Raw genomic sequence first — 15,911 nt, forward strand, 5'->3', positions numbered from 1 at the left:
GTTTGATTCCTTGCATCAAAGGCAGTTCAGAGAGGAGAAAGAAAGTGCAAAACGCTGACAGTTTGCAGCAAGCTATCTACCTTTATTGACACAGAGAATCACATGTTCAACATATAATTGTAACATGAAGTAGCAACAAGAAAATCATATTTTATGAGTCTTGCTGCATCACGTTGGTTTCCTGCTCACTCCTCTGCATCCTTGGACTGAAATGAAAGCGAAAACAATATAAATGTCAAATTTAATTTTACGATGCTCTCAAGCTGACTGCAACAAGTAGATTTATTTTATTACCTTAACCATTTCACGGCTTTTTACCCTCAGCTTGTTGACCTGGGACTCGGCAATGTCAGCCCTCTCTTGAGCCTCCTCCATCTCATGCTGAGCCTTCCTGTACCTGGTCAGGTGAGTGTTGGCCTGTTCCTCCTGCATCAGAAGCCACAGTCAGGTTATAACTTTGCTTGCTGATTTATGGAAGAATACAATATGCCTGCCATTGGATATACTTACAGCCTCCTCTGACTGCCTCTTGTAGACCTTGACCTTCAGCTGGAGCTTGTCAACCAGATCCTGGAGTCTGTGGATATTCTTCTTGTCCTCATCAGTCTGTTGTAATTGATTATACCAATAATTTATTGGTCCACATATGCTAGGGAAATTTTAAAAAGTGTTTCAACCTACCTGATAGGTCAGCTCCTTAACTCTTCTCTCATATTTGCGTACACCCTTGACGGCCTCAGCACCACGCCTTTGCTCAGCATCAACCTCACTCTCCAACTCACGAACCTTTGGACAAATTAGATTAAATTTATTTCACATCTCAAAATAGGATGAGAACATGTTTTGCTTTTCAGGACAACCTACCCGAGCCTCCAGTTTCTGGAGTTGCTTCTTGCCTCCCTTGAGGGCCAGAGTCTCGGCCTCATCCAGGCGGTGCTGCAGGTCCTTGACTGTCACCTCCAGGTTCTTCTTCATTCTCTCCAAATGAGCGCTGGTGTCTTGTTCCTTCTTCAGCTCCTCTGCCATCATGGCAGCCTACAGAGTTCAGAAATAAGAGAAAAGACTTTTCTCAGTTCACCTATTTACTCTTAACAATTCAACAATTATTTCTCTGCATTGCAACAAGGTGACTGACATCAGTGATGGCCTTCTTGGCCTTTTCATCCGCATTCCTTGATTCCTGTACAGCATCTTCCACTTCACCCTGGACTTGTACAAGGTCAGCTTCCAGCTTCTTCTTGGTGTTGATCAGGCTGGTATTCTGAATTATAAAAATTGAATACCATAAGGTTCAACTGAGAAAACACTAGTTCGATGTTGACTTCTATTTATTTTGTATTTACCTGGGAGTGCAACAGTGTCACGCGCTCACTGGCATCAACCAGCTCAGCCTCGGCCACTTTGCGGCTTCTCTCTGTTTGCTCCAGAGTAACTCTCAGCTCCTCGATTTCAGCCAGCATCAGGTTGTTCCTGCGCTCCACCATGGCAACTTGCTCCCTCATTTCATCCTGACCTCTAATAGCATCATCCAGGTGCAATTGAGCGTCCTAAATGAACAATAAAGGAAGAGGTTTGGTGGGTTCAGCAAAAATACTTTGATTTCAAACCATGAATAATACAACAAATAACTACGACTGTACCTTGAGTTGACCTTGGACGTTCCTCAGTTGTTTCTGGGCCTCAGCGGCCTGGCGGTTGGCATGGCTCAGCTGAATCTCCATCTCATTCAGATCTCCCTCCATCTTCTTTTTGAGTCTCAGGGCATCATTCCTGCTCCTGACCTCAGCATCCAAAGTGGTTTGCATGGACTCAATTACACGCTGGCTGTTCCTCTTGATTTGCTCCATCTCTTCATCCTTCTCGGCAAGCTTCCTGTCAATCTCACCCTTGACTTGGGTCAATTCAAGCTGTACGCGAAGGATCTTTGACTCCTCATGCTCAAGTGTTGCCTTTAAAAAAAGAGGAAATGCAATTTTCTTTTTGCTGGTGCAACATTGTTTGAAATTATCTTATTTTCATTTCCTTGACCCGTACCTCAGCCTCTTCAAGAGAGGACTGCAGTTCAGATTTTTCTGTTTCCACAATCTTTTTGCCTTTCTCCAGTTCATGAATGGTTTTTCCGGTCTGACCAATTTGTTCCGTTAAGTCAGAGATCTCCTCTGCAATAAAGCATCATAACAGGAGACTTTTATTTTCTCTCATCCATTTTTCATGTTTGTATTTCTTTTTAAAATGTCTATGAAGCAAGTTGATAGTGCTTAAAGAAATCATGAAAGTTATTCTGTGTCATTCCACTATGACATTATGTCATATGTCAATCCATACTGCAAAAAAGCAATTATATTCACATTACTGTGACTGTGTAAATTTTCCATATTATTTACATTGTCACCTTGTTTGGGAAAAAAAGTGAAGTGAGATGCATGAACCACGATGAAACTTGAAATTTGTATAATAATGCTTCAGGAAAACATTTTTGCTCACGTTGCAGATTTTTGTTCTCCCTCTTCAGAGTCTCCAGATGGTCCAGAGCTTCTTCATATGAGTTCTTCATCTTGAACATTTCAGTGCTGAGAGAGCGGGCCTCCTTCTGAGCTCCCTCAAGCTCTGCCTGGCTCTCTTCGAATTTCTGCTTCCACTCAGCAAGAACCTGAAAACATTTCACACTCGTTCATAAATAACGACTATGACAATTAAATTACGCCTTTGACTCCACCATAAATAATTTCAAAACTGACCTTGTCAAAGTTCCTCTGCTTCTTGTCAAGGTTGGCAGCCAGAGAGTTGGCTCTCTCCACATCAATCATCAGGTCTTCCACTTCAGAATGAAGTCTCTGTTTGGTCTTTTCCAGAGAGGCACATTTTGCATTCACTGCCTCGATGGACTCCTCAGCATCCTGGAGACGCTGGGCAAGCTTTTTCCTGTGAAAAGTGTTTTATAAAATTAAAATGAAACAGTACTCGAGAGTCCAATTTTAATGTTAATTCAACTTACTTTGCCTCCTCAAGTTCCTCAGTGCGCTGAATGGCATCCGTTTCATATTTGGTTCTCCACTGAGCCACCTCACTGTTGGCCTTGGACAATGCCCTCTGGAGCTCTGCTTTGGCCTCCAGTTCCTCCTCATACTGCTCTCGGAGCAGGTCACAGTCGTGACGGGAGGACTGAACAGCGTGGGCCAAGGCATTCTTGGACTTTTAAATGGAGACATTTAATTGAACGTTACAAAACTCTGAAAATTTATTTCTCACCCGTAAAAACGTCAACCAAAATGTTCACATACTTTAACTTCCTCTTCAACGTGCCTCTTAAGCTCTTCAATTTGCTGAATGTTAGCCTGCTTGCTCCTTGTGAGCTGAGAGATCAGGGCCTCCTTTTCTTCCAGCTGGCGGCTGATTTCACCTAAGAGAATAAATAAATCATAAAACATCATACTTCTAATCTTCTTGATGAACACTTATGTGTGCTATTAAAGTTATCTCTCACCATGTTCTGTTTGCAGTCTTGCTCTTTGGACACCAACATCATTAAGCTGCCTCACATGTTCGTCACTCTTGGTCTTCAGCTCACTCAGTTGATCCTCAAGTGTGCGGCACATTTTCTCCAGATTAGTCTGAAGTAATTATTTAACAGCAATTATGGTAAATTAGGACTCATTATCAAATTTTAAAACTGTTCACTTGTATGTTGCTCAAAAAGTCAACCTTGGATTTGGAGACATTCTCCATGTTGCTGCTGAGGTCATCAATCTCCATCTTATATTCACTCTTCTCCTTCTCCAGCTTCTGTTTGACGCGTTGAAGGTTGTCAATCTGCTCCCCGAGCTCAGCCACACTGTCAGCCTGCTTCTTACGAAGAGCTGCAGCGGTGGCCTCGTGCTGCAGGGTGGACTCTTCCAGGTCACGACGGAGCTTCTGGAACTCAGACTCGCGCTTCTTGTTCATCTCGATCTGAACAGCAGTGGCTCCACCGGCCTCTTCAAGTCGCTCACTGATCTCCTCAAGTTCCCTGGAGAGATCAGACCTCTGCTTCTCCACCTTGGCGCGAGCAGCCCGCTCAGCTTCAATCTCTTCCTCAAGCTCCTCAATACGGGCCTGTTATTTGCAACAAAAACAAAAAAGTTTTTTTTTCTTCTTAAGTTGGGCATTGAAGTCACGGTTGCCGACACACGGTGAGTTAGCCTTCCAGGAATCCACCTGAAGTTCTTTGATCTTCTTCTGATGCTGAGCACTGAGGGATTGTTCATCCTCAATCTTGCTAAGAAGCTGGCTTGATTCAAAGTCCTTCCTGTGTAATGATACAGCTTCAGTTACAATTGTGCCATTTCCTGACATGATCTAATTATAGCGTTTTGTAGACAGCTGTAATCATTGTGATTTAAAGTATGGCAGGCGTTGCAGTTCGATTTATAGTAATGCTTGAGCTAACATATCGCAACAAACATACAATTCTTTTACATTCTTATTATTGAATTATTTTAACCCCTTCTCACTTCTTGATTTTCTCATCAGACTGCTGCTTGTCATTTTCCAGATCCATGATGGTCTCATGGGCCAACTTTAGATCGCCCTCCAGCTTCCTCTTGGATCGCTCAAGATCCATGCGGAGCTTCTTTTCTTGCTCCAGGGATCCTTCAAGCTGTTTGAATTTATTTGTATCATTATAATGTTAATTCTTATTATTATTGTTATTAGATTGTTAACCTGTCAACACATACATCATCCACTTGCTGTTCCAGCTTGGTCTTGGCTTTTGTCAGAGTGTTGACTTTGTCTTCCTCTGCCTGAAGATCATCCAGTGTCTGCTGATGGGCCTCTTGGAGGGCTTTCTTCTCTTTGGTCAACTTGGCAATGGACTCATCAAGAGTGGCCATCTCCTCAGTCAGGTTTTTGACCTGTACAAGTCAGTTAATATAAATGAAGCCATGTTCTGAATGAATTTTAAAGTGCAAAAGGTTGCACAGAGCACATTGTCAAACCTTGTTCTCAGTGGCATGCTTCTCCTTCTCTACTTTAGCCAGGGTAAGTTCCAGGTCATCGATGTCTTTCTTCAACTCGGAGCATTCATCCTCCAGCTTCCTCTTCTTCGCTGTCAACTCAGCATTGACCTCTTCCTCATCCTCCAGCCTCTCAGAAGCCTCTTTGACTTTGGCCTCAAGCTGGATTTTGGCTTTGATAAGCCCCTCACATCTTTCCTCTGCATCAGCAAGGGTTTCACTGTCCTGGAGTCACAATTAAATACATTTGAATAAATAAATAATTGTGAGTGAGTGAGTGAGTGAGTGAGTGAGTGAGTGAGTGAGTGAGTGAGTGAGTGAGTGAGTGAGTGAGTGAGTGAGTGAGTGAGTGAGTGAGTGAGTGAGTGAGTGAGTGAGTGAGTGAGTGAGTGAGTGAGTGAGTGAGTGAGTGAGTGAGTGAGTGAGTGAGTAAACATTTCAACATACGGATTGGATCTGCAGCTGCAAGTCATTCTTTTCCTGCAGAAGGGAAACCATCTTCTCCTCCAGTTCCTTCTTCTTGGATAATGCCTTTGAGAGGTCATCCTTGGTTTTTTCAAAGTCCTCTTTCATGTTGGCCATCTCCTTTTCTTGTTCGGCACTCTTCAGGAGAGGCTTAATCTTGAAGTACAGCTTCATCCATGGCCAGTGCTTGACATTCGTGAATGAGCGGATGTTGTACTGGATGGAGTAGATGGCCTCCCTGAAAAGAGATTTTACACACAAATCAAATGTTAGTATTAAGATATGGAATAAATGATTTTCTTTGTCGACGCTATTAATTATTTAAATATATTGTACCTCCTTTCCATCATCTTAACAAACTCCTTCCTCATGACGTAACCTCTGCAGAGAGCCTGTGTCATGGTAACCAGGATGGCAAGTTTTTCATCTCGCATCTCTTCAAGTGTACCCAGCAGACCAGCTTTGAAGAACACCTGAGAGATAGTGGTCATGCAAGACAAATGATTATAAATTTTTAAGTCTCCAATCACACATTACTGTGAGAGATCATCAAGTAAGTGTACATTTGTATAGTACTGTATATACAAAAGGGAAACACTATAAGACTATGTCCTTAGTAATATGCTAAACCCAAGACAAACATACTCTACCTTTGTGTGTCCAAATTTGTACTGAGTATGGTCAACATCAATAGAGCCCAAGAGTTTCTCTGAAGCCTTTTTGTTGTCAATGAATTGTCCCTCAGGAATCACACTTGCATTCAATACTTTGTATCTGATTTAAGGAAAGCCAATGGTTTGTTTTAGTAGTTGGTTAATTTTCCTGATTACGTAAAATACAATAATCGGCACCTCTGCTTGAAGTCACCATAGAGGATTCTGCTGGGGAATCCCTTTCTGCAAATTCTGATACCCTCCAGCACACCATTACATCTCAGCTGATGGATGACCAGGAAGTTCTCCATCAAACCTTGAAAAACAAGTTAAATTCAATTGAGTTTTGGATACTTCTAATGTAATCCAAATTCTCTCGATATGTACCTGGAGTCTTTGACTCATTTGGAATCAAACAACGCACAAAGTGAGGATGGGTGCTTCTTAAGTTGGTCATCAGCTTGCCCAGATTCTCCTGAAATATTGACAAAAAGTCTTTTTAATATGCAAGTTGTGAAAGAATAAAGTGCCAGAGTAAATGCTACATATATATATTTTGGGAACGACACATACTCTAAAAAGAGCTGACACAGTCTGGAAGGAGCCACCCTTCTTCTTGCCCTTTTTGCCTCCAGTATCAGCTGAAATGTGATCATGACATGTGCATTTTTACTGTGGCCATCCTTTCAGATCCATTAAAATTTTACTAGTGCATTTTAAAAACGTAGATACATAACAGGCAGAGTTTGATGACATACAGTATAACCTTACCCTCAGCTCCAGCATGTGCGGCATAGAGGTGAGCCAACAGCTTCACAGATGACTTCTGGTAAAGCTGAACAACTGAGTCGTTCAGGGGGTCCTTGTTCTTGTCCAGCCAGCCAGTGATATTGTAGTCGACAGTGCCAGCATAGTGAACAAGAGAGAAGTGAGCCTCAGCTTTGCCTTTGGCAGGTTTTGGTTTCTGGAAGGGGGCACTTTTGCCAAGATGTTGGTCATACAGTTTGTTCTTGAAGGTTGTGTCTGAAGCCTTGGGGAACATGCACTCCTCTTCAAGGATGGAGAAGATGCCCATTGGCTGTAACAACATTTTGTCTCTTACTATCGGATAAACACATATATATCCAAGTAGACATTGTTGTCTTGTATACCGTACCTTCTCAATAAGCTCAATGCAGGCAGCCAAGTCCATACCGAAGTCAATGAACTCCCACTCAATTCCTTCTTTCTTGTACTCCTCTTGCTCCAGGACAAACATGTGGTGGTTGAAAAACTGTTGCAGTTTCTCATTGGTGAAGTTGATGCAGAGCTGCTCCAAGCTGTTGAACTGTCACATCAAGAAAGCAACAACAACAGTTTAAAAGAGAACACAAGTGTGACTCAGCTTTGATGTACTCCACTGCATGCGTACTTACATCAAAGATCTCAAAACCAGCAATATCCAACACACCAATGAAGAAGCTTCTGGGCTGCTTAGTATCCAGCATCTCATTGATCCTGACCACCATCCACAAGAACATTTTCTCATAGACAGATTTGCTGAGAGCTGAGACTGAATTGTTCACCTAAGATGATAGAAGAAGGGCATGAATGGAATGTTGTCATATGTGTGAAGTCAGTTTTAATTGTGAATATTTTCCCCCCCACTTCTTATACCTGAGGCACAGTCTGGCCTTTAGTCACAAATTCATTTCCGACTTTCACTCTGGGGTAGCACAGAGCTTTGAGCAAGTCAGCAGAGTTCAGACCCATGAGATAGGAGATTTTATCAGCCACTGGAAGTTAAAAGCAGAAATATTTGATGATCTATTTTAAAAAAACAAAATAATTTTAAGAGTTTTCTTTTGAAAGGCGTATTTCCCTTACCCTCAGTGCCATCAGGCTCAGCCTGCTCCTCTCTTTGCTTCTGCTTAAACTTCATGTTGCCGTGATGCATAACAGCTCCAGTGAGCTTATACATTGCTGCCTTCTCATCTGCGTTGAATCCCAAAATGTCAATGGCAGTCTAGGATGGAAAATACATATAATTAGGATACAGACAGTACTGCTATTTTGACAACAGAGTTCTAGTGCAATACTGTGGAAGAGTGAACTGGAACTGACGTTAACACTGTGTCTCTGATAGTGACTCTCTTATAGTCAAAAACTACACAAGTGAACTCTGGAATTGAGGGAAATTGTTGCTTTATGCACCATCAAAACACACATACAAATTCGTACAATGTGCATGTTTACTCACATCAGTTGCGATAAATTCTTCAACGTCATTGATACTCTTGACAGTGATTTCACCCTGACTGATCATTGGGTAGTCATAAGGATTTGTGGTGATCAGGAGAGCCTCTGTAACAAGCATGAATGTTAGCATACATGTTTTTGCAGGAGTGAGCAAAAAATGTCAATAATATCCACTAATCCACACCAATCAGATCGGGTTTGTGGCCAGTCATGAGCTGATAGAAGATGTGGTAGCTCCTCTCAGCAGACAACTGGAAGGTCACACGAGACTTTTCTAGCAGGTCTAAATAGATTCAATGTTGAAGAACATAGTTATTCCCTGTAGAACTTTAAGGAACCTGAAATTGCCTTAGTTTAATTAACGGAACTTACAGGTCTCAATATCAGCTGAGGCCAGCTTGCCGGTGGTTCCAAAATGAATCCTGATGAATTTACCCTATACAGAAATCAATTGAAGTTTTTTAGTCAGATATTATGAATTGTTTTGTGGTTTAGTAAAAATTAAAAAAAAATCAGCAAAGACTTACAAAACGTGATGAATTGTCATTCCTCACAGTTTTGGCATTGCCATAGGCTTCCAGCAAGGGGTTAGCTGCAATGATTTGGTCTTCCAGTGATCCCTAGAGAAGAGAAAAGTTGCCAATCACACACAAAACAGACTTTCGACTTTTGCAAGCAGCAATTGAGATTAATAGGTAATGCCCTCACCTGCATTTTGCCCGGAACTGGCTCAGCCTTCTTTGCTCCAGCCACTGCGATTGTCGCAAAGTACTGGATGACACGCTTGGTGTTCACAGTCTTTCCTGCCCCGGATTCTCCACTGGGTCACAATATGCATTCAAAGGCATTTCATCAAAAATTTGATTTGAGTGTAGCATTAATTGCTAAGTGAATAAATATTGAGAATTGTTTGCACTTACGTAATCAGGATTGACTGGTTTTCCTTATCTGCAAGGTATCAAACATGTTTACATCAGTAAGTCTAGCTGCTGTGTTGAACTCCTAATGTAAAAAATCGTTTTGAAGTGCAGTGCTGTGAATACCTATTGGCTACATTTCGATATGTCACTTGAAATTAGGGATGGGAAGTTGGCAATTTATCTAACGATTCTTTTATAGATTCCAACCAGCATGATTTACGTCACGCAAGTTACGCTTGTTACACTAATTCAATTCAGCAAGTAAGACTACGTGATTACTCAAAGAGGGACCACTCACCGAGTATAATCTGAAGAGTCGTTGCCGAGTGAGTTTGCATTGATTTTCACAGACCACGTCATTATTCATGAGACTACTTAAAGTAATGGTGATTATTCCCAAAAAGTCTATCGTAACCCTTGTGGAATACTCTATAATAAAAATATAACATATCTGCATCTGAAATAATCCTAAACAAAGAAATTTTAATACTCCTGTTAGAAAGGTTCCTTGGTATACGTTCGTTCCCATAGCAATCAGTCAGTTACTTCCTGTTATTGTCCTACGTCACACGCCCTGCGTATTCTGGGACTGAGAATAGGCATAAAGAGCGCATTTCGAGCAGAATGCGGCCACCTGTTTGGATGTGTGCGAGGAATTGTTAATCTGTGTGCGTCCATCAACGAATGTAAGTATTTCCTCTTCATGTTATAAAGTTCTTATGATAGGTTAGAGTCGTTATCAGCGCGACCGTTTCGTGTTTTTACTGTAACGTCGGCTGGTTGCGAGGAGAGCGTTGTTTACATTATATTCACGTTGCACATTTGTCTTAAGAGGGAATGTGTTAGTTTAGCATCTTAAGGTGATGTTGTACATCCATATGAGTGTAAAATGCTTAGTTTTCGCCACTTTTATGGCCAAGATGACCGCACGTGCACGCAGCGTGCTTCCGGGTTGTGCGCGTGCACTCGCGCCCACCGACCTTTGTGTTCATGATACCGTGCGAGTCAAGTATGTGTGTCATTGACTGCTTTACAATCAATTTGCATTGTTTATTGCATCAGCACTAATATGATGTAATTTCTTTCCTTTCAGAACCACACATATACCCACACATTCCAGTCTGCTCTCATCTGCTCATTGAGTGATTCTCACATCAAGTGCCATTGCCTGTATATAGTTGTGCCTGTTGCCAAGTTGGATTAAAAGAGCCAAAGACCAACTCCACTCTCTGCTCCTTGTGTTCTAACCGACACCCTGAGGCGAATGAACCATAAAACATATTGAACCCAGAACCTCACACAGTCCATTAATCAGAATTAGAATCGATAAGAGACTCGATAAGGAAACCAATTGTTAAGCAATATCGATAATGGAATCGGAATCGTAAAAATCGTATCGATTCCTATCCCTACTTGGAATAATTATGGCATGTACAGTAAACATTAAACGAAGCTGTCATTTCAAAGTACCTTGCAGCATGAACTGATAGGCGTTGTCAGAGATGGAGAAGATGTGGGGTGGAGCCTCAATCCTCTTTTTGCCTCTGTATCCTGATACGACAACTGAGTCGTACACCGGGAGCCACTTGTAGGGGTTCACGGTGACGCAGAACAGCCCAGAGTAGGTCTGAAAAACAATTTGATATGATCAGAAACAATTATGATCAACACTGTGGATCAATTTTTAATGGAACTCACGTAGATCATCCATGCTGCATAGCGCTCTTTGAGGTTATACAGCACAGAAGGCTCACTGAGGTGGGTCATCATGGCCATGTCCTCAATCTTGTCAAACTTGGGTGGATTCATGGGGAAGATTTCATCCTCCTTCACAGTGAGACTCTGCCAAAAAGACACAAGCGTCACAGAATTGAACGTCAAAGCAGTGTGACTTTACAAAAGAGATTTTGGCATATGAATTTAATTTATATCACTATAATAACAACATGTCATTTTTAATGCACTAACCATTTCATTATTCACTGTTTACATCTTCTTTTCATTCATTCTCACCTTTCCATTTAGAGTTTCCACTGTAGCTTTACCACCCTCTTTCTTTACCAGTTTACCCTTGAGGTACATCTCGGAGGCCTCAGAAACAAAGTAAGCTGTTTTGGCATCAAAGGGGGTGTTCTGAGCTTCAATTCGCTCTCTTTCTGGCTTCCGGAGGTAAAGGGCCGCCGGGCCAAAACACTCCATATCTGCGTCACCCATGATGGCCTTTTACTAAAGGAAAAGCCAAAAAGCAAAGAAGAATGAAACAAAAATAATCACAGTATTTTTTTGTTAAGGGAGTGGTTAGCTCTTCAAAAATGGTTTAATATATTTCGAGTAAAACAGGGATCTTGTACTGACTTAACATACTGCAATTTGTGAAGTTGAAAACTTGTTCATGGCAGTGCATTATATTGTAAAGCATAGCCCTCCACCTTTAAGTTTAGTACAATATTATGATACCTCATACACCAGGTGTTAATAGTGAATTTACCTTGGAGGACACCACCACGTATGAAGAAATTCAGGGAGGCTTCAGAGCAGACTGAAAAAAGTTATCACAAATATAATGAGGTTCACAATTGGGTTTACAATGTATAGCTTTCCTTCATGATAATCTCACTCAAATGAAGTTTTTTAAAAGTCATTTATTCCATTTAACTATTTTCTTTCTTATTTATTCATTTCCACTTAACATAATCATTTATTGAACACAAAGGATAACTGGAGCTTTTTACCAGCATCTTGTAACATAATGATTGTAGCCATAGCTTAACTTTGAGCAACCTACCTTCGATGGACGTCTGTAGTAGATGGATGCTTAAGCTGTCTTTTATACTGTAGAACAGGATGCCATCACAAGCACCTTGCTGTATTTGGTCATGTTCCTTGGCATGCTACTTGAGAAGTAGTTCCTACATCTTGGTGCCATATGAAATATTTTTATATCTTGCATATTGTATCCTTGCCAGGATCTGGGTTCGTCTAAAAAACTGTGACTTGTTGCAATTTACAATTATATTATATATAGTAAAATACATATAATTAATAATAAATATTCCTAAATGACGTTATTGTGTCCTCAAAAGTGGTGGCAATGATTTAGAAATAAAGATTTTACATTTTTAATTGAAATTTCAGTATATGTATGGTGTGAATGTAGCATTTTGTTGGTGAAAAACTACTGTATCTGCTACTCAACTACATGAATACGCAATTTGTGTAGAAGGGTTAAGTGAACAGTTGCAGACAGGCCAAAGGCGTGACTGATAGCTCTGTTTAATACTCCTTGGCGCTAAAGTGGTCCCTTGGTATGTATTGGAGGAGCTAGGAAATATCACTCATATACTGTTTCAGAGTCCATACAAGTCAGAAATGATTAAAAATGAATCAGTGCCATTGAGCTTTGAAGAAAGGTAGTGTTGCCAAAGGATTCATTCTCAGGACAGCGCCAACAGCTATTCTTGTTTCTTCCTCTTAAGGGACACACAAGGCAGTTACAGATAATCCCTAAATGTACCTTACTGAGTGATGAATCCCAGTTGCACTGGAAGACAAGATGGCTACTTAAAGTTAGATTCTCGGAGTTTCATCGTATTTCTTTCGACATTCCCTAGATATATTAGGTGATGCTGTCAAAGATGGTCTCAGTAAGCCAGGGGTTTTTGCTTAGAATGAGGCTCTAAGCCAGCACAATTGAAAACCGTGTGGAGGCAGACTATGGACTGCTGCCATTGGAAAACAGATCAACTTACAGCAGTGAAAAACAAGAAGAAATTCTAAAGGGGTTACCCACAAGATATACTGAGCTTCTGTCTTCAATAAATATGTGTCACACGATACCCACTGTGAAATCTTACGTCTTATTAGGGCAAAACTCAAATATAGCACTAGGCCGGTGTTGATGCTCAAGCCAAAGCCACATGCCCAAGAGGCTTATTGTGATTTTATGGCCTTTTGATCTTCCTCTGACTGTTTCTTTATTTGTCAAGGAGCAACAACTGTGTTCAGGATAAGTACAAAGTGAGCGGTGAACAACATTCTAGTCCGAACTGATATTAACATTTATTTTTAATATTACAGTAGTATGAAAAAGCATCTGAACTTTTTGGAATTTCTCACATTTCTGCATAAATTCACCTTCAAATTTGATCTGATCTTTGTCAAAATCACGGATGAAAATAGAGTGTCTGCTTTAACTAAAACCATCCAAACATTTATAGGTTTTCATATTTTAATGAGGATAGCATGCAAACAATGCCAGAAGACTTAAAGAGCAATCGAAACCAATTTTAACAAACGTTATAAGTCAGGTGTGTGCCCAATCACTGATTAGTGGTTTAAAGCTGCCCTGCCCACTATAAAACACACGCCTGGTAAGAAATGTCTTGATGAGAAGTGCATCATGCATCATGGCTCGGTCAAAAGACCTCACTGAAGACATGCGATCAAGGATTGTTGATTTGTGTAAAGCTGGCAAAGGATGCAAAAGCATCTCTAAAAGTCTGGACGTTCATCAATCGACAGTCAGAGAAGTTGTCTACAAATGGAGAGAGTTTGGGACTGTTGCTTCAATTCCCAAGGAGTGGCCGTCCACCAAAGATGACACCAAGAGTTCAGCGCAGTATACTCAGAAAGGTAAAAAAGAACCCTAGAGTGTCTGCTAAAGAATTACAGAAATCACTGGCACAGTCCAATATCTCTGTGCACACATCACTTATATGCAAAACTACGGTCAAGAATGGTGTTCATGGGACGACTCCGCAGAAGAATCCACTGCTGTTTAAAAAAACATTGTTGCTCGTTTAATGTTCGCAACACTCCAAAGAAGTTTGGCAAAATATTTTGTGGACTGATGAAATCAAAGTTGAATTGTTCGGGAGTAACACACAACATCATCTGTTGAGGAAAACTGGAACAGTTCACTAACAACAACACCTCATCCCTACAGTGAAGTATGATGGAGGGAGCATCATGATTTGGGGCTATTTTACTGCTTCAGGGCCTGGACAACTTGCAATCATTAATGGGAGAAGGAATTCAAAAGTTTATCAGGATGTTTTGCAGGAAAACCTGAGGCCGTCTGTCAGACAGTTGAAGCTAAAAAGAGGATGGATGCTGCAACAAGACAATGATCCAAAACGCAGAAGTAAATCAACTTCAGAATGGTTTCAGGAGAACAAAATACATGTTCTGGTGTGGCCAAGTCAAAGTCCAGACTTGAACCCCATTGAGATGCTGTGGCATGATCTAAAAACAGCGATTCATGCCAGACGTCCCAGGAATCTGACTGAACTACAGCAGTTTTGTAGAGAAGAATGGGACAAGATTAGTCCTGATCGATGTGCCAGATTGATCTGCAGCTACAGGAAGCGTCTGTTTGAAGTTATTGCTGCCAAGGGAGGGGGCACAAAATGACAAATCTGAAGGTTCACTTACTTATTTTCCCCCCTTATGTCATTGTTTGCATACTATCTTTATTAAAATATGAAAACCTATAAACAGGGCTGTCAACAGACTTGCAGGGGCCCGGGTACAAGGCACCATTATAGGGCCCCCCCACCTCATCCCTGCCACCTCATCCCTGCCACCGGCTTGTCACGACAACATACGCTGTACTTTAACACTTTGCAAGCAATGACAGTGTAAATTGTCAAATTATTTAATTTGAGATGGACAGTTAAATTTAACAGACTGTAATGTGATGTGACACAATATAAACAAACAATTTCCATCTATTGTCATGTAGGCTACAGTACAATACAACTAAGAGTGCTATGCCTGCCTGCTAAGCAACAAAACAGTATAACTAAACTTCCTGTGCCTGCCCCCTCCACATCCCTGGGGTTATCAATCCCTCAAACAGTGATACGCCTAGATTTTTTGACAGCAAAGTCATTTATAACATCAGTGAAATCCAGTTTTTGTGCAAGCTAACGCTCAATGGAGAGCATGGTGTTACAGGCATCCCCAAGGGGCCACTGTCCCCTACAATATGACCGGCTTTACCAATTTGGAGCAAACGAAAAGGTGGGCGAGCGTAAGGGATTGAGATGTCTGTGTGGCTGTGAGTCCCCCATTGTTAATAAAAGTTCCAACAAAAAGCCATCCGATGTGTCTCTGCGTTTTTATGCACATTGCCACCTTCCTGAAGGAAAACCCGTCCACCCGTCCGCTCCACACTACGGTGCGGAGTTGAGAGCACCACAACTTACCATAGTGCAGTGCAGTTTGGTAACAATGGCTAGGTTGTTAAGCCTGCCCTGTGATATGGTGGAGCGAAGGTAGTTTTTTTTATCATTTTCATTTTACTGAAGGCTCGCTCTCCTTCAGCTAAAGTCACTGGCAAAGACAAGAAAATGCGTAGCACTTGAGTGCGACAGAGCGGGGTCAAACCATTTTCTGCTAAGAAGGCGGGGGGGGGGGCAAAAAAAAAAAAAAAAAGTATTTGAAATATTTAATATGTTAAAGTATTTAGGTATATATCGAGTAGAACATAATATTAAATCAGACAAATACCTATAAATGTTTTGGGTGGTTTTCGTTTAAGCAGACACTGTATATTCATCTGTGTGATTTTGACAAAGATGAGATCACATTTGATGGTGATTTTATGCAGAAATGTGAGAAATTCCAAAAGGTTCAGA

The 15,911-nt window shown here is 41.1% G+C and overlaps 1 protein-coding gene across 1 annotated transcript; it reads right to left on the bottom strand.

Annotated features, from left to right (window-relative positions):
• Positions 1–55: 55 nt before the first annotated feature.
• On the bottom strand, positions 56–11,877 carry myhb (myosin, heavy chain b). Its single transcript, XM_057846753.1, has 40 exons — positions 11,759–11,877; positions 11,284–11,496; positions 10,969–11,112; positions 10,741–10,897; positions 9,271–9,298; positions 9,059–9,170; positions 8,878–8,970; positions 8,723–8,786; positions 8,535–8,633; positions 8,352–8,455; positions 7,979–8,117; positions 7,769–7,887; positions 7,528–7,677; positions 7,269–7,439; positions 6,884–7,190; positions 6,686–6,753; positions 6,500–6,587; positions 6,311–6,428; positions 6,110–6,233; positions 5,796–5,932; positions 5,442–5,697; positions 4,977–5,219; positions 4,716–4,892; positions 4,491–4,636; positions 4,195–4,285; positions 3,703–4,092; positions 3,485–3,611; positions 3,282–3,400; positions 2,996–3,192; positions 2,739–2,922; positions 2,485–2,650; positions 2,035–2,159; positions 1,641–1,949; positions 1,344–1,547; positions 1,136–1,261; positions 865–1,035; positions 682–786; positions 511–606; positions 295–426; positions 56–206 (listed from the first exon to the last, which is right to left on the bottom strand). Exons 2-40 carry the CDS (start codon positions 11,482–11,484, stop codon positions 186–188), a joined length of 5,808 nt encoding a protein of 1,935 aa, XP_057702736.1. The 5' UTR covers positions 11,485–11,496; positions 11,759–11,877; the 3' UTR covers positions 56–185.
• Between the last annotated feature and the right edge of the window lie 4,034 nt (positions 11,878–15,911).

This window comes from Corythoichthys intestinalis, chromosome 9 (genome assembly GCF_030265065.1).
Source record: "Corythoichthys intestinalis isolate RoL2023-P3 chromosome 9, ASM3026506v1, whole genome shotgun sequence".
Taxonomy (NCBI): Eukaryota; Metazoa; Chordata; class Actinopteri; order Syngnathiformes; family Syngnathidae; genus Corythoichthys; species Corythoichthys intestinalis.

What these genes read in the sequence shown, in the direction of transcription:
- myhb (XM_057846753.1), bottom strand. Translation starts at nt 11,484, where the DNA reads ATGGGTGACGCAGATATGGAGTGTTTTGGCCCGGCGGCCCTTTACCTC. An exon ending in CCACAAACCCGATCTGATTG is followed by an intron (nt 8,456 to 8,534) that starts GTGTGGATTAGT and finishes TGCTTGTTACAG; the next exon opens with AGGCTCTCCTGATCACCACA. An exon ending in TCCAGAAACTGGAGGCTCGG is followed by an intron (nt 787 to 864) that starts GTAGGTTGTCCT and finishes ATTTGTCCAAAG; the next exon opens with GTTCGTGAGTTGGAGAGTGA.